We start from the raw sequence: 25,574 nt of genomic DNA, 5'->3' as shown, positions 1-25,574 counted from the left end.
AGCAAAAATGGCTGGAGGTGTGGCTTAAGTGGGAGAATACCTGCTAGTAAGAACAAGGCCCTCAGTTCAAAGCCCCAGTATACCTCCACCCAAAATAATCACTGTTGAACATTCAAATAATACAGATAGGTTAAGAGGTTTTGTTTAATTCCTACTTATGAAATAACTTTTTGCTATTTAATTTACAATTTGAATTTTTTTACATTAGGCTTTTAGTATACACAATAATCTGTAAACTATTTTATTCAATGTAGAAAGATTTTAATGTCAATACATAGAAAGACCTACCTTAGTTCATGCTCAGTATTTTTAAACAAATCATTTGTTGCTGGAGAAAAGCTTGTGTTTTCAGTTTATGCTGCAGCAAATCTCCCAAGATTCCTGTCATTGTACATGCCTCCATGTTGTTCAGGTGAATTTCTGGGGCTAGATTTTAAGGTCAAGGTTATATATTTTTTGACTTTTGGTATGTGCTGAAACATTAAATTCTGGAAAGTATGCAACAGTCTCTTCTCCCACTCCAAGTATATAAGAAGTCTCATTTTTCCCATTGTTAATACATTAAGCATTGCCAATCTAATAATTGCAAAGTATCTTATTTTAGTTTTACTTTCTTGGATTTTTAGTTTTTTCATAGGCGTTATGTTCTACATATAAATCATAAAATGTCTTTCTGTAATTGGTTAAAGATGTTAGAAAATAATTTGAAAGGTAAAATAATGACTTTTAAAACTTTTTTTCTGGGCTGATGGAGTGTGGCTCAAGTGGTAGAGTGCCTGCCTAGCAAGTGTGAGGCCCTGAGTTCAAACCCCAGTACCACAAAAACAAACAAATAGAAAACTTTTTTTCTGGGGCTTGAGGTGTGGCTCAGTGTTAGAGTGCTTGCCTAGCATGTGTGAGGCCCTGGATTCAATTCTCAGCACCACAAAAAATATTTTAAAAATAGGAAAAAATCCACTAATTTTCTGCTTCTATTATTGATAATTTTCTGAAAATACTTTCCTTCCTTCCTTATATGTGATCATATAGAGTTACTAAATTATGATGAATACATTTATATGTTATTGATTTGACAGTATGCGTGTCTGTAGTATTTTTCTTTTGAAAAAATTTTGTTTAGAAAGTGATATAAGTTAGATGGCTAAAAAAAAATCTTAAAATTGCCTTACTATTTTGTGTTTTCTTTTCATTTATCTTTTACAGATATTGTACTCCAAGATACTTGGATTATGAAGATTTGGAGCGCAAATACTGGAAAAACTTAACTTTTGTGGCACCTATCTATGGTGCAGATATTAATGGCAGCATATATGATGAGGTATATTTATAATGGTTGATGTTTTTCTTACCGTTATATATACAACTAAGAAAGATTCATTTGTTGTGCTTTTGGGCAATCTATAGTTCCTCCAAGTGTAGGATGAAATAGTTATCAGTAGGATTTTTGTACTTGTATTTTTCAAATTGAAGGCAGCTAATTGTACAAATAACTGAGATTGTGCAACAGTGACGTAGTGTGTATTTATCTGGCTGATCTGCACAGTATATTAAAAAATTTAAGCGCAATAACATCATAGAGATGATTGGAAAGCAGAAAATTCTCTCCATATATTACCACCTTAAAGCAAAAGAAGTATTTCAGATGTATTCTTTCAGTACTTTCTCCCTAGTTATCTGAAGGTTACATTTGAATAGGTGTACATCCTCCATTCCCTTCTCTCTCTTCTCATTCCTCCCTGCCTTTTCAGTTTTATTGAGACAGGTTCTTACTATGTCCTCTAGGCTGGTCTGAAACTTGCTATACAGACAGCCTAGACCAGTTTCAAACTCAAGATCCTTTTGCCTGTTTCTTGACTGCTGGGATTCTCCATATTACATCTGTCTTCTTATATTCTCTTTTTTTTTCACAAATTATAAGATTTTTTTTTTCCTTTTTAAAGAAATACATGCAAGGAGAATGATGGAGGGGGTGAATTCAACTATGATGTATTGTAAGAACTAAGTGTCACAGTGTATAGCACAACACTAATATAATAAAAAAAGTAAAAAAAAAAAAGGGAAAAAATAGAGAAACATGCCATTCCAGTCTCTTTAGTTCTTTTGGTCTGGGGCCTTGTGCTTGCTAGGCAGGCACTCCACCACTTGAACCACACCCTTAGCCCTTTTGGTTTCAGTTATTTTTGATATTAGGGTCTTGCTTTATGCCTGGGTTGGCTTGGACTTCAATCCTATTTATGCTTAACCATGTAACTGGGTTGACACCATACCCAGCCATTGGTTGAGATGGGGTCTTGAGGACGTTTTTGCCTGCTTGGCTTCAAACCACATTCCTCCTGATCTCTGCCTCCTGAGTAACTAGGATTATAGTTTAGCTACTGTACCTGACCTCCTCCTGATTTTTTAAACCATGTATATTATTCTTTCCTTTTTGAAAGCTTCTATCCCCATCCCATTGTTTTATTTTAAAGTATTTTTTAACCTACCAAAAGGTAGAAATAGTGCAATAGTCACCTGAATACCCTTCACCTAGATTTACTAAATGTTGATGTTCTGCCACTTTGCTTTATGTTTCCTTGTCTTTCTCTTTGTCTCAGTTTCTGTTTCTATCTCTTCTCACTGCTGTAACATTTGAAATTAAATTTCAGGCATCATGACTGTTCATCTGTAAGTGTATCAGCATGTGTCTTAGTTACAAGTTAATTCAACATTGATATTTATCACCTAATATACGGGCCATATTCAGATTCCCCTAATTTTTCCAATAATGCTCCTGAGTAGCTAGGATTGCAGGCATGAGCAACTAGTGCTTGGCCCAATAGCCTTTCTTTCAACGGGAGGATGTCCCGTACGTGTTTCCCAAGTCACGGAAGCATACCTTTCTATTGACCACTAGATAAGAGTGGTCATAGGATAGACACATGGTTGGCTTCAGAAGAAAACTTTTTTCCTGGTTATTTATGCCTTCTGGTAGCAATGTTTGTGAGTTTCCATTGCTCCATACCCTCCTTAACACTTGGTATTTTCAGAGTTCAGAGTGCTAACCATTATACCATGGAACTATGTACAGGCGTGAGCCACTAGTGCCCGGCTAGTATTTTCTGTCTTTTGATTTTAATCATTCTTTTGGGTGGGAGTAGTAGTATCTTGTGTTTTCCAATTGTGTTATGATATTTTGTTCTTCTGTTCATTGGCTGTTAATAGTTCCTCTTTAGCAAAGTGCCTGTTCAAGCCTCTTGTATAGTTTCCTTTTTCATCATGCTTTTCTTAATTGATTTATACTTCTTTATATATTCTAGATATGAATCTGTGGGATAATTTCAAATTTTTATGTATATTTCTATTTTTTTAAAGGATAGTTTCATTTTTTTGATGGTACTGGGTTTGAACTTAGGACTTTGACTTTGCAAAGCAGGTACTCTATTGCTTGAGCCACACCTAGTCCAAAGCCAGGACATTCTTTTTTTCTTTTTTGTTGGTAGTGGGGTTTGAACTCAGAGCCTCAACCTTGCTAGACAGATGCACTTGCATTTAAGCCACTCTACCAGATTCTAATTGAAAGATACTGTTATTTAATAAAACTATTGTTAGTTTTGAAGATGGGTTATTAGATACAACAGTGTCTTACTATACGTAATGATGACATAATGGCTATGTAATTATTTTATCTTATTTAAAGATGCATACTGAAGGTTGCTCTCATTCTTACTCTAAGGACAACCTGCTTTAAGTCTGTTGAAAGTATATTCTTTTCCTAATAAACTTTGCTTCATTTTCACTATTAAAACTAACAAATGTGCATATGAAAGCTGGGTGAAGAAGTGTTGCATCCCTGGACTTTTAGCACTTTGGAGGCTGAGGCTGGAGGATCCTGAGTTCAAAGTCAGCCTGAGCTACATACCCTATTTCAAAAAAGTAACATAAAGACATGAAATCTGAATTTTAAAATTTATTTTGTTTTTTCAAGACAGGGTCTCTGAAGACTCAGGCTGCTGCTTGGCTTTAGGTTTGTTTTAAAAGTACTTGAGAGTATAAAGTAGGATGGATACAGATGAGCAAAATATTTAAAGGTGAAGCTAGATAATGAATACATGGTATTCTAAATATGTGTATGTTTGAAATATTAAATATGTTTGGGAAGATGTTGTTCACAGGCAAGGTCAAGTTTTGTTCACATGTCATAAAGGTGGGGGATCAAGGATGAGGCCAAGAGTGACTTCTAGTGCTTAGAGTGATGTCTGGGAAGGACAGGTAGCAAGTAGAACATGTAGGAGATATTTCTCTCTCATTGTGTGGGCCAGTGGGAGAGGGCTTTCTGGAAATATTTATGTGGGGCTGGCATTTTTAGATTATGCCATTAACAGGACTATTTTGGTTTATTTTAGCCCCAGCCATGTCTGTATTACCAGTTTCAAATTATGCCTCTCATTAAATTGACACCTTACAGATTGTAGCATCTGTCTATTAAACCAGCTTCTGTGGGATTTCTGCTGAGATAGATGAGGCGGGGTAAATGCTACTGGCATTTTGTAAGTGAGGAAGCCAAAAGGTGGTTCAGAGTGAGGTTATATTGCTTTTCCAGAGTTGTAGCTTGTAGAAGGCTGTTGTAGACACTTTCCCCTCAACACCATATGTGTGTGTGTGTGTGTGTGTGTGTGTGTGTGGTGCAGTACTGGGGATTGATCTCAGAACCTCGTACTTGCTAGGCAGTCACTCTACTACTTGAACTACCTCTGCCCTTCCCCCTCCCCGCCATTTTTAAAGAAGCACTTATGCACAGTCAATCTCATAGTTCTGGAAATGTGTCAAACTAGGTTTTTGTCAACTGCATATTGGCCCTGAGCTAATTCTTTATTTTGTACCTGCCCTGTGGTTTCTTCCCTATGGTGTCCTGGCAAGTGTTTAAGCCTCTGAGAAGTAGGGTGAGCTGAGAGACCATCTGGATCCCAAAGTCACATATCTGACAGCTCTAAAATAAAACTGAGTTCAATTGTTTTCATTGACCCCTTTCTTTTCTTATTTATAATTAAGAGTAAAAGCAGCATAATATTTGGGGCCATTGACATGAACAATTGACATGAAAACATCCTACACTAGCCTTCTGTGTTTAATAGTGAAATAGCATAACCATTAACTGCAAAGATGGGGTTGATGGACTTTGGTTTGCTGGGCTTATCAATTTACTGCTTGTGTTTGAAAACCAGTTACTCATTGGTACTGCTTCAAGGGAACATTAACTTCAGATCTGTGTAACATGTTATTAAAATCCAATGGACAGAATCCAGTGTTTTGTAAACATGCAGTTTTAAAACCTCCTCATCATTTATAAGTTTTAGAGCTGGGAATCTATCACTGTGCTAGGACCTACAAGGGATAATATTTTATGGAATATCTACAGTCTCTGAGTGGGCATTTAGCAGCTCCTGAGCCTGGCTAACATTGTCAATGCTTCTTTAGCATAAAAACATGAGAGAAGTTTTGTAAACTACTACTGAACAAAACCAACCACACTCAGAAAACCTAAATTTAAACACATGAAGAATAGTTTGTATTTGCCCTCTTGAGAATAACAAGAGAAAGGCTGCATGAAAGGATGTGATAAAGAGTGTTATAATAATAATAATAATAATAATAATAATAATAATAATAACTGCAAGGAATGTTTGAAATCATTGTAATAAACATGCATTGAACAGCCCATGTTTTGTTTTGCTGTTAAAGATTGTGTCTTTTAACAGTGTTTGATTCTTTAGTTCAGTATTTAAATGGTATGGAAAACTGGTTTCTGTGGTTCGTAGAATTATTTTATATGGAATTAGTACAGCTCTCAAATTGCATTTCACTTCTCCCCCTGTTTTCTAGGTATGCCTGTTTCCTTTAATCTTAAAAGAAGGTTGGGAAACCATATCCTTTTTTTGGTGGGTGGGGGTGGAAATTCTTGGTAAGAGTATGGGGAGCTAAGAGGGTTTGTTCAGTATAAAAGATGGATAGGATCCTGGTTCTCAAGTACTTTACAGGCCTAGGGAGACAGAGGGATAATAGGTATAGTTAGCTTGGTCGTAAAGTAAGAGTGGGGTTTTGTGGAGCCTGGAAAAGAGGTACTTAGAAACAGGCTTGCATCAAAGAAAGGACATCTGAACTTGCCTTAGATTACTAAAGGAAACCAGAGTGAGGGAACATAAGGCAGGAGCTAGGTAAATTTGATGGCAAGTCTGTACCTAAGTCTCAGTATTTTTGCTAAAATTGGAGGCTTTTAGCTAAGCAGATCTGGAATAGGAGCATAAGGGAGAGAGAGAGATCTGCCTGAGACTGGACAGGGTTGTGGGCCTGGGCTGTGGAACCGACCCATGGTACTGGAGTGAACCCTCCTGCTTTGTTCCACATGTGGTATTTCTAAGCACCAGGCAGATCTTTTAAGGGCAGAGACGGTGCCTCACTTCAGATACGACACAGGAATAAAGGGGTAAGAGTGTTCATGCAGGACTGGCTCAGATGATCAGCCTTGGTAGGAAAGGGAAAAGGGCCTAGAAATCCCTGGGCCTAAAGCTTTGCCTCTTTCATTCTACTGCTTATTTCACAGCTTGATTTGTTTAGGTTCTGCTAAAAAAAATCTCAGTAAACAGCTTGGACAGCAACCTATGGTAGCAAATTATTGCTTTGCTCTTCCATTTGCACAAGTGTAAAGTTGATTGTGGTACTAGGGTTTAAACTTAGGCCCTTATGCAAAACAGGACCTCTACTACTTGCTAGGCAGGTGCTCTACCACTGGAGCCACTCCCAAGCCCTTTTTTGTTTTATTTTTCAGGCATACCTGGGACCACAATCCTCCTACCTATGACCTCTCATGTAGCTGGGACCACAGGCACATTTACTACATCTGGCTTGTTTGTTGAGGTGTGGTCTCAGTTTTTGCCTATCTTCAAACCTTCTGATACCTATCTGTCTTCATAGTAGATGGGATTATAGATGTTGAGCCATGGCTCTTGGCTTGTTTGGTTGATTTTTACATTTCAGTGGCAGAGATGAATAGTTATGACAAAAACCGTATGTCCCTCAAAGCCTCAAATATTTACTATCTGCACCTTTGTAGAAAGTTTGTCAGCCTCTTAGACAGACAGACAGTTATTTGCTCTTGGGGAAAGATGTGAAAATTTTTTTTTCTTGGAGCTAGACAAGATATAAATAAAATTCTGAATGTTCTTAGTAAAGTCAGATTGATAAAATTGACTATATTAATTAATTGCAGCAATGAAATTGGAGTGTTTGAGGATTTCAGGAAACTTCTGTAGTTAAAAAAGTTTTTAGATTTAGAACCACTTGTAGTCCTGGTTGGTACTAGGTGATTCCTTGGCAATAGTAACATAAGCATAAGAACTTTTAAGATATGAATTTTTTTGTTAACACCAAAGACTGATCCATTGATGATGAAAATTTTAATTAGTTTTTGTTAACTGTTTCTACACGTAAACTGTTAGCCCTCTATTAGAATTATGGGAGTTTTTGGAAACAAAGCACAAACACAAAGAAGACACAGAGAAAAGGAGTCCTGTAATTCTGTGGAGTGATAAATAATACTTGGTTAAGGGCCAGAACAGTCAGAAGAAAACATTTCTAAGATGACCAAAGCCATGTGTACCTCCATCTACCTTTGAAGGCAGGGCTGCATCTTTGTTCTATGTGAGAGCTGAGAACAGATGTCAGCATTACCTGTATTAGTACAGTGACAAAGGAGTCATTTAGGCTTGTGTTCTGTGCTATTTTGGGCTGCATTTCTAGAAACATCTATTGTATGGTGATGATCCTACTGAGGATAATAATGCTTCATTAAATCAAGGGTCAGAGTGTAAGTTCCACATGCTTTGCTTGAAAGCAGCCTATTTTCCTCATAGTCAGTAACACTAGAAGGATCTTCAAGTATATTTTCAGTGCTCAGAAGAGTCTTCTTTGACTTTGCCTTTGCTGAGTGGTGGCAGTAATTCCTTCCCTAATTCTCATGTCCCTCCTCCATTGCCTGTCTTTCTGATTTGAATGCCTCATATATCAGGCAGCGCAGTCTTCAATGGCCCCTTTGACCTGGTATTTTGCACCAACAACTTTAGCTTATCTTCATTTTCAGAGTTTCCACAGGCTACTCAGCCTTCTTTGCATGCTAAACATCCAGGTACCTCTTTCCTCTGAAATAAAACCTATGGGATGGCATTTCATCAAGATGGACAATTTCCTTTACAAATAACCATCTTTCATGAGTTTTCTGCAGTTCTCACTGTGAGGGGCAGCTGCCTTATCCATGATCTTTAGCTTGTGCTATCTCTCACTGTTGTTGGATCTGTCAGATCATTTTATCCTTGCTTTGAAGATTGGCTCCTTCCTTGAATGATGGTGCTCCTCTGAGCATATTCACCACTCTGTCTCATTCCAGCCCGGTACCAGAGTTCTCCTACACTGCAAGTGCCTATTCCAAAATACTGTGTTGGCTCAATTAATAGTGAAGCATTCCAGGAACAGCACAGCTATGTTGAGAAGACTGGAACATGTTAATATCATGGCCTGTGTGTATGAATGCATAGCAATGGGAAAATAGCCTGGAGCCAGGCTGTAGTGTTTCCCCTTCTTTTCCTTCTCCTCCTCCATCATATAAATCAGGAAAAATTTTACAAGGAGAAAACAGGCCTAGCATGTGAACTTGTGTCTCTGCATCTCAAAAATATATACAGTATTTCAAAGAAATTTTATTTCCAAGATTTTCCATTAGTACTGGTTTGTTAGCTTGTTGCTTTTTATCTTTAGGGATTTATTAATGTACAAATGAGAGAAAATTCAAAACAGTTCAAAAAATACTGTGGCTGGGCCTCGGTGGCTCTTGTCTGTAATCCTAGAGACCCAGCAGACAGAAATGAGGAGGATCACAGTTTGAGGCTAGCTTGGGTAAATAGTTCAGGAGCTCCATCTGGAAAATACCCAACACAAAAATGGACTGGGGCGAGTGGCTCAAGTGATTAGAGCGCCTGTCTATCAAGCGTGAGGCCTTAAGTTCAAATCCCAGTGCTGCCAGAAGAAAATGCCATGGCAAAAATTTTTTGTTTTTGTGGTACCAAGGTTTGAACTAAGGGCCTCTAGGTAGAGTACTCTACCACTTGAGCCACACACCCAACCCCCTGGAAAATCTTAAGATGAAAATATAATTGCCTTATCTTATATATTCTTTGAGACTGGGGGACATTTTTCCTTTCTGTGTTTAGACTGGGAACATGTGTGAGTGAGGCCTTCTTCCATTATTTTTCATTTTGTTTTCTTTATTGTTTAACTATAAATATGTACATCTTGTGGGATTTGAGTTGGAACTCAGAGGTTCGTGCTTGCAGAGCAGGCACTCTGCCTCTTGACTCATGCTTGCAGTCCATTTGCTCTGTTTGTTCTCGGAGGTGCTTTCTCCCAAAGTATTTGCCCCGCTGGCCTTGAAACTCAATCCTGATCTCATCCTCCCAAGTAGCTAGCATCACAGCCACTGGCATTATGCTACCTTTTTGTTTTTTTTTTTTATTTGTATGTACATACAATGTACCTTTTTGTTAATGTAATACTAAGTAGTTAAAAATTGGAAAGTATGTTATGAGAAGGGCAATTGAAATTACATATGCTGGCATTCTGAGACAGCTCTTTTGACAACTGTCCCCAGTGTTTTTTTTTTTTCTACCTATCTCTATAATTATTTTTAAATATACATGGTATAATGAATGTAGTCAGGGCATGCCTTTTCCTACTCTCATTTGAACATGAGTGCTTTCCGATGAGGATAGCTGTTCTTCACCAGAAACATTTGAAGTTGATCTTAGTTTTATTGTTTTCATTGGTAGGATGGTTTTAACGGGCAGAGGAGAGTAGGTAGGTACCTTTACCATGAAGAAGAAGATAGGCAGGTGGTGGAGGCAGGAAGGGTGTTTCAGTTCTTGGTCTATGTCAGTCAGTGTGGGGTATGTCATAGTACATAGCAGGGCAACCAGATTACTGCTAACCTGAGAGTGGCAACTGGCCACAGACACTGATAGACCCATTATGTTTTTCCCATAGCCTCTTGAAATAGCAGGCTATGTTAAATAGCACAGAATATTTGACCTATTTACTTTCATAATCACTGTCGGAACATCTCTGCCTTAGAGTCTTTGTAAAGGGAAGAGGTTGAATTTACTCTCTGAAGTTCCAGTTGGAACATGTTTTATGATTAGGAACATTTCTTCAAGAAGGCAAACTAAATTCTTTTTCATTTATTTTCTTTTAAAAAATTTTTTGGTGGGACTGAGATCTGAACTCAGGGCTTTGCACTTGAAAAGCAGACATTCTACTGCTTGAACCACACCTCCGGTCTGGTGTTTGGTCTCACTATGTAGCTCAGACTGACCTTGAATTTGCCATCCTCCTGCTGAGTGCTGGGATTATAGGCTTACCTCACCCACCCCAGCAAACTAAATTCTTTCACAGTTAATTTTTGTGAGTAATTTATTTTGAATTAGAATTTTGTCAAAATTGAGAGCCCCTCTAAGCTGGATGTGATTGTACATGTCTATAATCCATTTAGGAGGCTAAGGCAAAAGATCTTGAGTTTGAGGCCAGCCTGAGCTGCACAGTGAGACCCTGTCTCAAAAACAAATAATAACCCCCAAATCCAAACAAAGAGCCCCTTTATAAGAAGTTTCTTTTCTGAGACATGAAAATCCTTTCACAGAGAGATTTCATTCTCTCGCATTTAAGCCTATAAATGACATCCCTTGATCTTCCCTTTCCCACAATAGAATAGCTTAAATACCTTCATCCACCAGATGGTGCTCTTGGACAACAAATTATCTAAAGCTGTTGGTTTCCAAATGACAAAAAGTTTAAACCGAGTTGTGAGAGTTCCTTTCCATTTTATATTTTGGTCATATCAAGGTATCATTTATCCAGAATTAAAAAAATTGAAGGTAGAACTGTCTAAATTTCATAGGCAAGGCAAACATATAATCATGAAAACATGTTTTGGCGCAGGGAGAGCTGTTGGTCTGTGGGATTGTGACATTCAGGTTTTAGTTCTATGCAGTAAGCCTTCTAGTTAACCTATACACAGCTGCTAACACGTTACAGCTGCTCTAGGGTGAATGAAGTCTTACTCTGCATGGCCCCAGATCATGGCAGGGGACGTGATGGTAGTACTGATTACATTGCATTGAGAATGTTCTGTCACTTCTCACAGCTGAGTGTTCAGAGGGGTGCTGTAAGGGCAGCAGAGCTGGAGATTCAGAGAAGAACAGTTAGAACCAAGACACTGGGTGATGTCACTGTACATGACTGTGCCTTGAGTGTGTTTGGTGGAGTCACCATGGGGAGCATCAGTCTGTCTGTGGAAGAATTTCTGCAGAGTATATGCCCCAGAGCACATTGGGCAGACACTCCCTGCAAGGAGCTATTGACCTCGGAATGTCCAGGCAGACATAATGGTATAAATGGAAATTGGGCTATATAGGATGTGAGTAGAATTAGCCATTTTTCCTTTTATCTGTCAACTCTTAAATTTCTCAACTGAAATATACTTGAATGCTTGATAAAGTGCTAACTTGGTAAACCACCAAATCTGTGTGCAGTACCAGGGGTCAGCAGGGACATGAGGAATGTAGGAATGGTAGCTGATGCCAATGCAAGGTGTTTGCTCTTTAGCTGAGAGTCATGAGTGGCTGCCTAAGGAATGAGCAGATGAGCGCCATGGTTGGTATGAATACTATGCACAGTAGGAATCTAAAGAGGTTAAGATTTCTGGGGACTGGTACAGTCCACTGTGGCTGTGTGAGCAGAATGATGGATACTGTCTGTGCCTGCAGGAAGGGGGCAGCACACTTTAGAGGGTAGGTTTCTGTGGAGAAGTGGTAGGGAAATGGAGAATTACTGAAGGGGAAGAAATGTGAAACCTAGAGGTGATAAATCAGTGTTAATGCTGTATTTAATTGTTAACCATAAAATTACTGATTTTAGGTGGAAGGAATCTTAGAGATCATCTGATGTCATCAACACATTTATAGATGAGACACTTCAGACTGAGACTGAGATGACCCTTTTTAGTCACTGAGCTGGGAGACCCTTTTCCTGTTCTCAATCTACTCTTAGATGATCATAGGAAGAATGGTTAGAGCTTTGTGTTAGATACTCTGGAGATCTGTCTCTCTTGGTTTAGTGTCTGGAGGTCTTCACTGGTCAGAAGGGAGCTTCCTCTAAATCCCATCTCACCTATAGGTTTACCAAGGACTTTGAACTCCATCTCCTGTGTAGGCGTATCATTCCCCATATTTATTATGATTCTTTAAATTATTACTGTTATTATTTTTTTGTGGTACTGGGGTTTGAACTCAGGGCCTCTTGAGCCACTCCACCAGTCCTAAAATTATTTTTAATTGATACATAAAATTATACATATATATAAGGAACTATGTGCTGTTTATTATGGTTTTTTAAATTAATTTTTAATTTTTTTCTTGTGCTGGGGGTTACATTGTGGCACTTACAAATGTTTTTACAATATATTAAATGTATCATAGTAGAATTCACCCCCTCCATCATTCTCCTTTATTCCTGTACCCTATTCCCGGAATAGTTTCAACAGATCTCAGTTTTCCATTTACATATACATGTACACAGTATTCGTACCATATTGACCCTCCCACAACCTTTCCCCACATCATTTCCCTTCACTGGTACCAACCCTCCAGAGGAGACCTGTTCTGCCCTTCTATTCTCCAGTTTTGTAAAAAAAAAGTTACTTTGTTTGTTTAAGATAGCTAATGGCTTTTGAGGGTGAATTTAAAAATAGAGTGGACAGATTCATCTACAACTTTAGCTTCTATAATCTATTTTAAAAATGACCAGATGGAGAAATGACCCAAACAATGTATGCACATAATAAAAGAAAAAAAGAAAAAAAATGACCAGAAATAGGAACCAGTGTATCTGCACTAAAATGATTTTTCAGTGTTTTTTAAAAAATTACAACAAAAATGCAAAACAACTTATATGTCACAAAGGAAAATGTTTATAATATAATGGTGAGTGAATAAACCAGGATGACTATGTAAAATATATTCCTAAGGTCTTGAAATGCTTACACTGAGCATTTTCTGGACACCAGGTTCCTGGCCTGGGCTTCACCTGTCAGGAGGCTTATGGGGGTCACTGTAGCAGAGTTAGAGCTATGAATCCAGTCGTCTGTTGCTAATTACAAACTACTTCAATTTTTTTTAGGGAAGAGTATCACTAAAATAATAAAATGTTTTTTCTCTAGTTTATAAGTTTATAACTTTGATTTCTTAAAACTTATTTCCCAAGTTTTCTATAGCGGAAAGATATAGTTTAAATTTCAGGAAAATAATTGTTTTCTGTTTTTCATTGAAGAAATGATAGTTGAGCCTATGTGTATGATCCAGGATGTTATAGGCTAAATAAAAATGAGACCACTGGATATAACTTAGGTGGTTTTCTTTTGTGAAGAATAAAAGGGAAATTCAAGAGTATCAGCCCTTTGCCAGGTGTTAAAATAATGTGTTAAATCTAAAATTGTTTTTACTGAGAAATAGCAGCTGTAGAAAAGTGAAGCAAGATGGTAAAAACAAACAACTGGGAGAAACACAAGCAAAAATTACATAGAGCTCTGTGGTGGAATTGGGAAAGATGGGTATATTCCTTGTCTACATTGGGAATTCCCCAGTTTTAAGAAAAGGCTCAAGTAAAATCCATACTTTGGTACCATTCTGAATCTAAGTGGCTTCCACTTTACTTTTTGTAGGATAATATTACTGTCATAGTCATTTTTCAGTTAGAGTCTGTTAGTAAAAAAGGTGACAATAGATATTGAGTACTTAGGCAGGATCTGCCATAAAAGACACAATGATTTTATGATAGTGTGTTATAATGCAGCACAATACAGTTTTTTGTGGTATTGGGGTTTGAACTCAGGGTCTCTGAATTTCTGGGCAGGCGCTATACCACTTGAGCCATTCCACCAGCCCTAAAATACAGTTTAAAGAATTGAATGAGAGGCTACAGGCATGGTTCAAGTGGCAGTGCCTACCTAGCAAGTACACAAGGCCCTGAATTCATACTCCAGTATCACACACACACAACAAATGGAGCTATAACTATTAAAGTTATGCTACAAGTTATTCCACAACCTCTCAATACAGCATCACCAGGTGAGGACCACTTCACCTGAGCCTGTGGGGAACATTTCATTTTCAGTCTGTAACAGTGACACAACCAAATTATACATGTGTGTTATGATGATAGATGTGAGCAACCTCCTCATACACCCAGGGTCCTGAATTGCCATCCCTAATGTGGTTCAGAATTATTTTTTGTTTACTACTGAGTTATATTTGGGCTAAGACATTCAGGAAATGGTATACCTTTAGCACTTCCTATAATATATTGCCCCACACAGTATTGTTTTATAGGATGTAAGTGTATTATATAAACAAGTGCCTATCATCAAATAATTTTTGGGAAATGTAGAATTATTCAAAGTTAAATAGGCTTCCTATATCTTTGGGGCACTATGACTGTGTAAGAGGAAGAGCAAAGGAGGCCAAGGGTTTTTGACCACTGCATCTAGTAGGACTAATGTTAAATTCGAAATATTTTTGGAAAAAAAATTGGGCTAGAATGAAGTTTCCTCTATTCCTGTGTATTTGGTAGAAATGGCTCATTGTGTGGTAAAGTTTCTAACATGGCAGGTGCTGCAATGTTGTTCCTCAGTCTTCTGGTGACTGATTACAGTCATTGTAGAGGGCATCCAGACTGACCTGATGCTTGTGCAGCTCCTTACTGTAGTTGTGATATCGAAGATTTAGGAGTTCTTTTAATTGTCATTTGATTCCTGATAGGTGGACCATCCAATGATTGAAAGAAAACATCCCTGATTTAAAGTTTTTAGTTACACAAAATTAGAGATAAGGGCAAAATAGTTTCTGCTGGGTATTGAGGGGGTGGGGGGAAGAGGGAGGGGGCGGAGTGGGTGGTAAGGGAGGGGGTGGGGGCAGGGGGGAGACATGACCCAAGCATTATATGCACATATGAATAATAAAACAATAAAAAAAATAAAGTTTTCAGTTACACATATGTGTACAAATCATTGTCCAATGGTGAGTGATTTCAGAAAACAGATGCAGGGTACACAGGGCAGGCAGGCCTGCAATTCTAGCAAGGTAAAGTGAAGAGCTAGGAGTGGGGAAAAAATGTCTGCCACTGGAGGTCAGAGGGGTTGTAAATATAGCCCAAGCACCTGTTAAATAATGTGTAGAAGAGCTTTGTTAGAGGGCACAGAGTGTGGGGACAGTCTTCCATCTGTGGGCTTAGGCTGGTGTGCAGACTTTCTTTGGAAATTTAATTTTGACATAATTTTCCTAACTCAAAACTTGACAATTCTGACCATCACTGTGGAGTTGTTTGTAGCTAGGGACTTCTGGAGATTTTTAAAAATGAAATCAGTTCTATTACCAGTCCTGAAGTGAAACAGCATGTATACTCTTTGCCAGTGTTTATATATGATGATGGTACCCCTGGGTGGGAAGAACATGGTTTCTGGTTTGCTGCTCCTAAATTTTAGCTCCTTGCTTTCTTGATCTCTGATGCTGAGAGAAGATGATGATATGTAGTATTTTTTAAAGGATCAGAATTGGAAGCATCAAGTTTAAAAATGAGTCACATAGGTTGATCATTATTGCCTATTTCTGGCCTGTGGTATTTGTTTCTTCATTTGTTTTTTTGGGCATAATATTATCTGTTTTATAGGACTGGTTGAGTATGTGTACTGTACATGGATCTGTAGTATCAAAGAGGTGTTACATGGTATCATACTTCACCTGGATGAGAAGCCAGGTGTACTCATCTACATGTGTGAGAGAAGTCCAGAACTTTTCAGTAGAACCTGTCTGGAGCTGGTCCTTGAGGACAACCAAGTCAGTTAGTAGTAGGGACAAAAATTGGAGAAAGAATTTTGAAGTGATGAGATTTCTGTCTCTCTTAATTTTGGTCATTTAAAATATTTGCACAACTCTTTAATGGAAATTATATCATTTTACTTTAGCAAAAGCAATTGCTGCAGATGTGTTTTTTTGTTCATCATTGGGTAGAGCTTCACTACTGAACCTCAAAGGGCTTTTTTTGGGTCATTTCTCACATGTGTGACAGTTGTTTTGGGAGGCTTTCTAGTAAAAATTTCCAGAAAATAGTAGGGTGTTTATTACTTTGGCTTTAAGAGTTTGGAAGTTTTATTTTCCAAAGATTTTGTGTTCATTAGCTTTTTTAGCAGTCTGAGCATCTTTCAGAGAATGCTATAACCCTCATGGTTTCATGAAGAAAGTCTAGAATCTCAGTAGTGCTCCCTGATTTTTGTTCCTTACCCTCCTCTTCTTAGACCCACAGGTCCAGGATTTCCAGGGATTCAGCCTTGATTACTTTTGAAAGACAGTATCAGTTAGAAATAAACCTTACATGTTTTCATAAGTAGGAATTTCAGTAAAATAGTTTGTTCATAAATTTGCAAGCTCATCCAGTTTAAAAATGGTTTCTGTATTATGGTGCTCATTTATTTCTTCAGATTCATTGCTTCTGTAATGACTTTTAAATAGGACTCTATTATTAGAGTGATTGGACTGAAGTCTGATTGGACTAGAGTTAAGAGATTGCATCACTATAAATAGAGATAAAATATTTTACATAGTTCTATTGAACTGTTATGAGGTATCTTAAGTTGGAACCTTGGATCTTTGCTTAAAGGACATCTACTTTGCTCAATATCCAAACAACAGACATCTCAGTGTAGGGCTTAAGTTAAAGATGGAATGGTTACTTAGGGGGATTTTAGGGATTAAATTATGTCCTTTTCTTCATTTATTGCTCCATCAATAATTTTCCTAACCCAAAACTTGAGGAAGATTAGCATACAGATTAAAGAATCATTTAAAGACCAAAAATGAAAACAGAACAACCCTAAAATTCAGCTTGTAGTATATAAGGAAATAATAGCAGGGCTCATACTTGAAGTCACTGGCACAGTTACTGGAGTGGGCCTTTTCAGTGCATATAAGAGAATTTAATGCCCCTCTGTACTAGACCCTGTGGAGGTTGAAATGGATTTAAAGGCATTGTAGTTTTCCCATGATTGCATAGGAAAGTGCCCAATCTAGGATATTTAGACTTTGATCTTGAGAAAAGCATATGGGAAAAATAATAGTTTGTGAAAATTTCTAGGCAGTTGTGCACTACAGTGAATTAGTATTTGGTTGGTAAGTTCTAATAAAACCAGAATCTCTTCCCATCACTTTAATCTTTTTTTACCAGTGATTCTAATCTCTCTCCTTCCTGTTACTAGCTATGTGGGGTTATGTAAAAGTACAGTAGTCCAGCAACTTTACCAGAGTTTTAGATGAGTTATGTTTAGTAGTAATTATGTGCTTAGATTTTCCTGTCAATGTAGGAGATTAACATTTAGTTGAAGGATCACTGCAAAAACAATGATCTGTGGTTTAGAACAGTGTCAAGCGTTTTCCCAGTATCTAGAGTGGAATTTTTATGAAATGATGTATCACTACAATTGAAATGGATGTGCTGTTTTCTTTTTTTGGGGGTAGGGCTTGGCACTGGAGTTTGAACTCAGGGCCTCATGCTTGCCAGGCACGCTCTTATCACTTGTGCCACTCTCATAGCCTATGTGTTGGTTTCTTATAATGGTGTTTGATATTGCATATGATCTCTAAACCATCGTGCAAAAAAATAAGAAAACTCAAAACAAAAAATGGAAATCACATACCAGTTCATCTGCTTTGAGTTAGTGAATTTTTTGTAAGTGGACAGTGGGGCCTTAACTTTCCTTTCCATTTGGAATCAGGAAGTTATTTGGTAAAATTTTATACCAGTTGTTACATAGAAACACATTGCTTTGGTAGTAATCTTGAATTAATTAAAATGGATTTATGAATGTAGCTCTTGAATAATAATTGCTTTATTTTTCATTTTTTCGATGAATTACAATATACGATATAATAATTGGCAGATGGTGATTTCATAAGTAAATGTGATCTTTTTAAGTTTATTAACATTTGATTTCTCTTTCTTTCTCTCCCTCTTCTGGCTCTAGGGTGTGAATGAATGGAACATAGCTCATCTAAATACAGTCCTGGATGTGGTTGAAGAAGAGTGCGGTATTTCTATTGAGGGTGTGAATACCCCTTATCTCTATTTTGGCATGTGGAAAACCACATTCGCGTGGCACACTGAGGACATGGACCTTTACAGCATTAACTATCTTCACTTTGGAGAGCCCAAGTCTTGGCAAGTTACTTGTTTAATGTTCATTTGCTTTTATAGTTTCAAATTTGGACATTATGCATGCACACACACACACACACACACACACACACACACACATGTTTTGCTTAAAGATTCTAGAAAGTTAGTGGCAAAACTACTGGAGAATTCTCTTTTGAAGAGCATTCTTTTTGTGATTTGATGGATTTAGATTTATGTGAGCTATAAAGAGGTTTTTGGCTATAATAATTGTCTTCCTGTCTGCCCAGGGTTTTGCTGAGAAAGTATAAAACCTGGGGTTACTTGTATCTATAAAGTTGTTTGTAGACCATTTTGTGGGCCATAGATTGGTAGATGTGTTTAGCTTCAAACAATTTGTTAGGCATTTTTACTTCCTTGAGCATTTGTTGGAGGGTATGTAAGGTAGTTAGGAGAGAAAAGCTTAGAGGTAGAGATTCAAGTTACCTTAATGATCTTTTAGTACATTTTCCCTTATAATGCAAGTTCATATAGTGGAGGGTAGTAGAGAGATTAGCTCTCCTAAAATAAAAGAGGCAAGGAGAATAATAACACAGTAATGTTGGATGGGCATTTTTAATTTGATATTTCCTTTTTTTATTCATTTATTCATATGTGCATACATTGTTTGGGTCATTTCTCCCCCCCGCCCTTCTCCCCCAACCTCTCCCCCCACCCCCCTCACTTCCAGGCAGAATCTGTTCTGCCCTTATGTCTAATTTTGTTGAAGAGTAGACATAAGCAATAATAAGAAAGATAGCGTTTTTGCTAGTTGAGTTAAGGATAGCTATACAGAGAGAGTCCTAGCATTGCTTCCATGTACAAGTGTGTTACATCTGTACCAAGTTGATTCATCTCTAACTGACCATTCCACTGGCTCCTGATCTCCTACTCATGTTAACCTCTGTTGTTTAAGGTTTCTGTATTAGTTCCTCTGGAGTGGGGACATCAAACGCTTTCATGTTTTAGGTTTCCTACCTATTCCCATATCTCCTGTATGTGCCTTATCTTGACCCAGGTCCAACCACATTGCTATATTTGGCCTAGACCTAAAGTCTGCATATGAGGGAGAACATAGGATTTTTGGTCTTCTGAGCCTGGCTAACCTTGCTCAGAATGATGTTCTCCAATTCCATCCATTTATTGCATTCTTCTTCATGGCCGAGTAAAATTCCATCATGTACAAGTACCACATTATCTTGATCCATTCATCAGTAGTGGGGCATCTTGGTTATTTCCATAACTTGGCTATTGTGAATAGTGCTGCTATAAACATGGGTGTGCAGGTGCCTCTGTAGTAACCTGAGTTGCATTCCGTTGGGTATATCCCCAGGAGTGGGATTGCTGGATCATATGGCAGATCTATGTTTAGATTTTTAAGAAGCCTTCAAATTTTTTTCCAGAGTGCTTGCACCAGCTTGCGTTCCCACCAGCAGTATATAAGGGTTCCTTTTTCCCCACATCCTCACCAACACTTGTTATTAGTGGTGTTTTTAATGATGACTATTCTAACAGGGATTAGGTGGAATCTTAGTGTGGTTTTGATTTGCATTTCTTTAGTGGCTAGAGATGGTGAGCATTTTTTCATGTGTGTTTTGGCCATTTGAATTTCCTCTTTTGAGAAAGTTCTTGCCTATTTCTTTATTGGTTCATTAATTTTGGGAAAGTTTAGTTTTTTGTTTTTCCTGTATATTCTATTTATCAGTCCTTTGATGTATAGCTGTCAAATATTTTCTCCCACTCTGTGAGTGGGCTTTTCAGTTTACATACCATTTATTTTGTTGAACAGAAGCTTTTTAGTTTTATGAAGTCCCATTTATCTATGCTATCTCTTATTTGCTGAGCAGCTGGGGTTCTATTGAGGAAGTCCTTGCCTATACCTATTACTTCCCAGGTGTTTCCTACTCTTTCCTGTACCAGCTTTAGAGTTTGGGGTCTGATATTAAGGTCCTTGATACATTTTGAGTTGATACTAGTACAGGGTGATAAACATGGATCTAGTTTCAGTTTTCTGACGGCAGATAACCACTTTTCCTAGCAATATTTGTTGAAGAGGCTGTCTTTTCTCCATTGTGTATGTTTAGCACCTTTGTCAAAGATAAGTTGGTCATAGTTGTGTGGATTCATATCTGGGTCCTCTATTCTGTTCCACTGGTCTTCATGTCTGTTTTTGTTCCAGTACCATGCTTTTTTTATTGCTATTGCTTTGTAATATAGTTTGAAGTAAGGTATTGTGATACCTCCAGCATTGTTCTTTTTGCAGAGTATTGCCTTGGCTATTCGTGGTCTCTTGTGTTTCCAAATGAATTTTAGGGTAGATTTTTCAATCTCTGTGATGAATGTCATTGGGATTTTGATGGGAATTGCATTAAACATGTAGACTACTTTTGGGAGTATAGAAGATATTTTTACTATGTTGATTCTACCAATCCATGAGCACGGGAGATCTTTCCACTTTCTATAGTCTTCCTCGATCTCTTTCTTCAGAAGTTTATAGTTTTCCTTGTAGAGGTCGTTCACATCTTTTCTTAAGTTTACACCTAGGTATTCGATGTTTTTTGAGGCTATTGTAAATGGAATTGTTTCCATATATTCTTTCTCAGTTTGCTCATTATTGGTGTATAGAAAAGCTAATGATTTTTGTAAGTTGATTTTGTATCCTGAGAACTTGCTGTAGCTGTTAATAGTGTCTAGGAGTATTTGGGTAGAGTTTTTTGGGTCTTTGAGGTATAGGATCATATCATCTGCAAATAGGGATATTTTGACAGTTTCTTTACCTATTTGTATTCCTTTTATTTCTTCTTCTTGCCTAATTGCTCTGGCTAGGAATTCCAGGACCGTGTTGAATAGGAATGGGGATAGTGGACACCCTTGTCTCATTCCTGATTTTAGAGGGAATGGTTTCAGTTTTTCACCATTAAGTATGATGTTGGCTGTAGGTTTGTCATATATACCTTTTATAAGGTTGAGATACTTTCCTTCTATTCCTAATTTTCTTAGAGCATTTATCATGAAGTGGTGTTGGATCTTGTCGAAGGCTTTTTCTGCATCTATTGAGATGATCAAGTGGTTTTTGTCTTTGGTTCTATTAATGTGCTGCATTACATTTATAGATTTGCATATGTTGAACCACCCCTGCATTCCTGGGATGAAGCCGACTTGGTTGTGGTGAATGATCTTTCTGATGTGTTGTTGAGTTCGGTTTGCCATTATTTTATTGAGGTTTTTTGCATCAGTGATCATTAAGGAGATTGGCCTATAGTTCTCCTTTTTGGAGGTGTCTTTGTCTGGTTTTGGGATGAGTGTGATACTGGCTTCATGAAATGTGTTTGGCAGTTTTCCTTGGTGTCAATTCTTCTTTAAAGGTCTGATAGAATTCAGCAGAGAATCTGTCAGGTCCTGGACTTTTCTTTTTTGGGAGTCTCTTTTTAAAATAATTTTTTATTTCTTTTATTCATGTGTGCATATAATGTTTGGGTCATTTCTCCCCCCCCCTTCCTTACCACCCCCCTACCCCCTCCCTCTCCCCCCCACCCCCTCACTACCAGGCAGAAGCTATTTTGCCCTTATCTCTAATTTTGTTGAAGACAGAGTATAAGCAATAAAAGGAAGGAACAAGGGTTTTTGCTAGTTGAGATACGGATAGCTATACAGGTAGTTGACTTGCATTGCTTTCCTGTACATATGTGTTACATTCTAAATTAATTCTTCTCAAACTAATCTTTTCTGTAGTTTCTGTTCACCTTCTCCTATTGGCCTCTGTAGCTTTAAAGTTTCTGCATTAGTTCCTTTGTGTCGAGGACATCAAACACTATCTTGTTTTTTCTTTGGGTTTCTTGCCTATCCGCATATATCCCTTGTGTGGTCTCGCTCATCATGTGATCAAATTCCAGTCTCCTTGTTGTGTTTGCCCTTGATCTAATGTCCACATATGAGGTAGAACATACGATTTTTGGTCTTTTGGGCCAGGCTAACCTCACTCAGAAAGATGTTCTCCAATTCCATCCATTTACCTGCAAATGATAAGATTTCATTCTTCTTCATGGTTGAGTAGTATTCCATTGTGTATAAATACCACATGTTCTTGATCCATTCATAGATAGTGGGGCATCTTGATTGTTTCCATAACTTGGCTATTGTGAATAGTGCTGCAATAAACATGGGTGTGCAGGTGCCTCTGGAGTAACCTGAGTCACATTCTTTTGGGTATATCCCCAAGAGTGGTATTGCTGGATCATATGGCAGATCTATGTTTAGATTTTTAAGAAGCCTCCAAATTTTTTTCCAGAGTGGTTGTACTAGTTTGCATTCCCACCAGCAGTGTATAAGTGTTCCTTTTCCCCCACATCCTTGCTAACACCTGTTGGTGGTGTTGCTAATGATGGCTATTCTAACAGGGGTTAGGTGGAATCTTAGTGTGGTTTTGATTTGCATTTCCTTAGTGGCTAGAGATGGTGAGCATTTTTTCATGTGTTTTTTGGCCATTTGAATTTCTTCTTTTGAGAAATTTCTGTTTAGTTCACTTGCCCATTTCTTTATTGGTTCATTAATTTTGGGAGAGTTTAGTTTTTTGAGTTCCCTATGTATTCTTGTTATCAGTCCTTTGTCTGCTGTGTAGCTGGCAAATATTTTCTCCCACTCTGGGTGTTCTCTTCAGTTTAGAGACCATTTCTTTTGTTGAACAGAAGGTTTTATGAAATCCCATTTATCTATGCTATCTCTTATTTGCTGAGCTGCTGCGGTTCCATTGAGAAAGTCCCTATACCTATTAGTTCCAAAGCATTTCCTACTCTTTCCTGTACCAACTTTAGAATTTGGGGTCTGATATTAAGATCCTTGATCCATTTTGAATTAATACTGGCATAGAGTGATAAACATGGATCTAGTTTCAGTTTTTTGCAGACTGTTAACCAGTTTTCCCAGCAGTTTTTGTTGAAGAGGCTGCTATTTCTCCATCATATATTTTTAGCACCTTTGTCAAAGACAAGTTGGTTATAGTTGTGTGGCTTCATATCTGGGTCCTCTCTTCTGTTCCACTGGTCTTCATGTCTGTTTTTGTTCCAGTACCATGCTGTTTTTATTGCTATTGCTTTGTAATATAGTTTGAAGTCAGGTATTGTGATACCTCCAGCATTGTTCTTTTTGCAGACTATTGCCTTGGCTATTCGTGGTGTCTTGTGTTTCTAAATGAATTTTAGGGTAGATTTTCAATCTCTGTGATGAATGTCATTGGGATTTTGATGGGAATTACATTAAACATGTAGATTGCTTTTGGGAGTGTAGCCATTTTTATTATGTTGATTCTACCAATCCATGAGCATTGAGACCTCTCCACTTTCTATAGTCTTCCTCAATCTCTTTCTTCAGGAGTTTATAGTTTTCCTTGTAGAGGTCATTCATATCCTTTGTTTAGTTTACTATAGGTATTTGATTTTTTTCAGGCTATTGTAAATAGAATTGTTTTCATATATTCTTTCTCAGTTATTAGTGTATAGAAATGATAATGATTTTTCTATGTTGATTTTATATCTTGCTACCTTGCTATAGCTGTTGATGGTGTCTAGAAGCTTTTGAGTAGAATTTTTTGGGTCTTTGAGGTATAGGATCATATCATCTGCACATAAGGGTATTTTGACAGTTTCTTTACCTATTTGTATTCCTTTTATTCCTTCTTCTTGCCTAATTGCTCTGGCTAGGAATTCCAGTACTATGTTGAATAGGGGTGGAGATAGTGGGCATCCTTGTCTGGTTCCTGATTTTAGAGGGAATGGTTTCAGTTTTTCCCCATTAAGTATAACGCTGGCTGTCGGTTAGTAATATATCGCTTTTATAATGTTGAGGTACTTTCCTTCTATTCCTAGTTTTCTTAGAGCTTTTATCATGAAATGGTGTTGGATCTTATCAAAGGCTTTTTCTGCATCTATTGAGATGATCAAGTGGTTTTTGTCTTTGCTTCTGTTAATGTGGTTTATTACGTGTATTGATTTTCGTATGTTGAACCACCCCTGCATTCCTGGGATGAAGTCTACTTGGTCATTTGAATGATCTTTTTGATGTGTTGTTGAATTTGGGTTGCCATTATTTTATTGAGGATTTTTACATCAGTGATCATTAAGGAGATTGGTCTGTAGTTCTACTTTTTGGAGTTGTCTTTGCCTGGTTTTGGGATAAGTGTAATACTGGCTTCATAAAATGTGTTAGGCAGTTTTCCTTCCCTTTCTATTTCATGCAACAGTTTAAGGAACAGTTTATGGAACAGTTCTTTAAAGGTCTGATAGAATTCAGCAGAGAATTCACCAGTTCCTGGACTTTTCTTTTTTGGGAGACTCTTGATTGCTGCTTCAATTTCATTTTGTGTTATAGATCTATTCAGGTGTTTAACGTCCTCTTGGTTCAGTTTTGGATGATCATAAGTATCTAGAAATCTGTCCATTTCTTCAAGATTTTCAAATTTATTTAATATAAGTTCTCAAATTAGTCTCTGATGATTTCCATGGTGTTTGTTATTATCTCCTCTTTTGCAATTCTGATTTTATTGATTTGGTTTTTGCCGGGGGTCTGTCCATCTTGTTTATTTTTTCAACAAACAAACTTTTTGTTTCATTGGTTCTTTGTATTTTTTTTTGTTTCTATTCCATTGATTTCAGCTACTATTTTTATTTTTCCTCTCCTTCTGTTTGTTTTGGGATTTGCTTGTTCTTGTTTTTCTAGGATTTTGAGATGTAGCATTAGGTTATTGATTTGAGATCTTTCTGTCCTTTTAATATATGCACATATGGCTATAAGCTTTCCTCTCAGGACTGCCTTTACAGTGTCCCATAGGTTTCGGTAGGTCCTGTTTTCATTTTCATTAACTTCCAGGAACCCAATTTCCTCTTTTATTTCATGAATAACCCATTGATCATTGAGCAATGTGTTGTTCAGCTTCCAACTGATTGTAGGTTTTTTTACTGTTGTTTTTGTTGTTTATTTCTAGTTTTAATGCATCATAATCAGATAGAATGCATGGTATTATTTCTATTTTCTTATATTTGCTGCAGCTTGCTTTTTTGCCCTAAGATGTGATCAATTTTGGAGAAGGTTCCATGGGCTGCTGTGAAGAATATTGTGCAGAAGTTGGATGAAATATTCTGTAGACCTTGTCTAAGTCCATTTGATCTATGGTGTGATTTAGATGTAAGATTTCTGTATTGATTTTTTTGTTTGGATGACCTATCTATTGGTGATAGGGGGTATTAAAT

At 37.4% G+C, this 25,574-nt stretch overlaps 1 protein-coding gene across 14 annotated transcripts in view; it reads left to right on the top strand.

Moving 5' to 3' along the window:
• The window catches only part of Kdm4c (lysine demethylase 4C), a 365,075-nt gene that overhangs the window by 43,614 nt on the left and 295,887 nt on the right, over positions 1 to 25,574 (top strand). For 13 of the 14 annotated variants that reach the window (XR_012440445.1, XR_012440446.1, XR_012440447.1 and 10 more), the window contains 2 exons: positions 1,204 to 1,318; positions 18,146 to 18,339. Coding sequence is in view for 11 of the 14 variants with exons in the window: in XM_074051899.1 (XP_073908000.1) it covers positions 1,204 to 1,318; positions 18,146 to 18,339 (309 nt within the window). In the remaining 3 variants the exon portion in view is untranslated. Of the gene's footprint in view, positions 1 to 1,203; positions 1,319 to 6,802; positions 12,750 to 18,145; positions 18,340 to 25,574 lie in introns of those variants that run through there. The other variant, XM_074051906.1, reaches the window with a different exon arrangement.

Source organism: Castor canadensis, chromosome 13 (assembly GCF_047511655.1).
Source record: "Castor canadensis chromosome 13, mCasCan1.hap1v2, whole genome shotgun sequence".
In the NCBI taxonomy this organism is placed as follows: Eukaryota; Metazoa; Chordata; class Mammalia; order Rodentia; family Castoridae; genus Castor; species Castor canadensis.
Note: the sequence above shows the minus strand (reverse complement) of the source record. Positions and strands in the feature narration are given on the sequence as shown.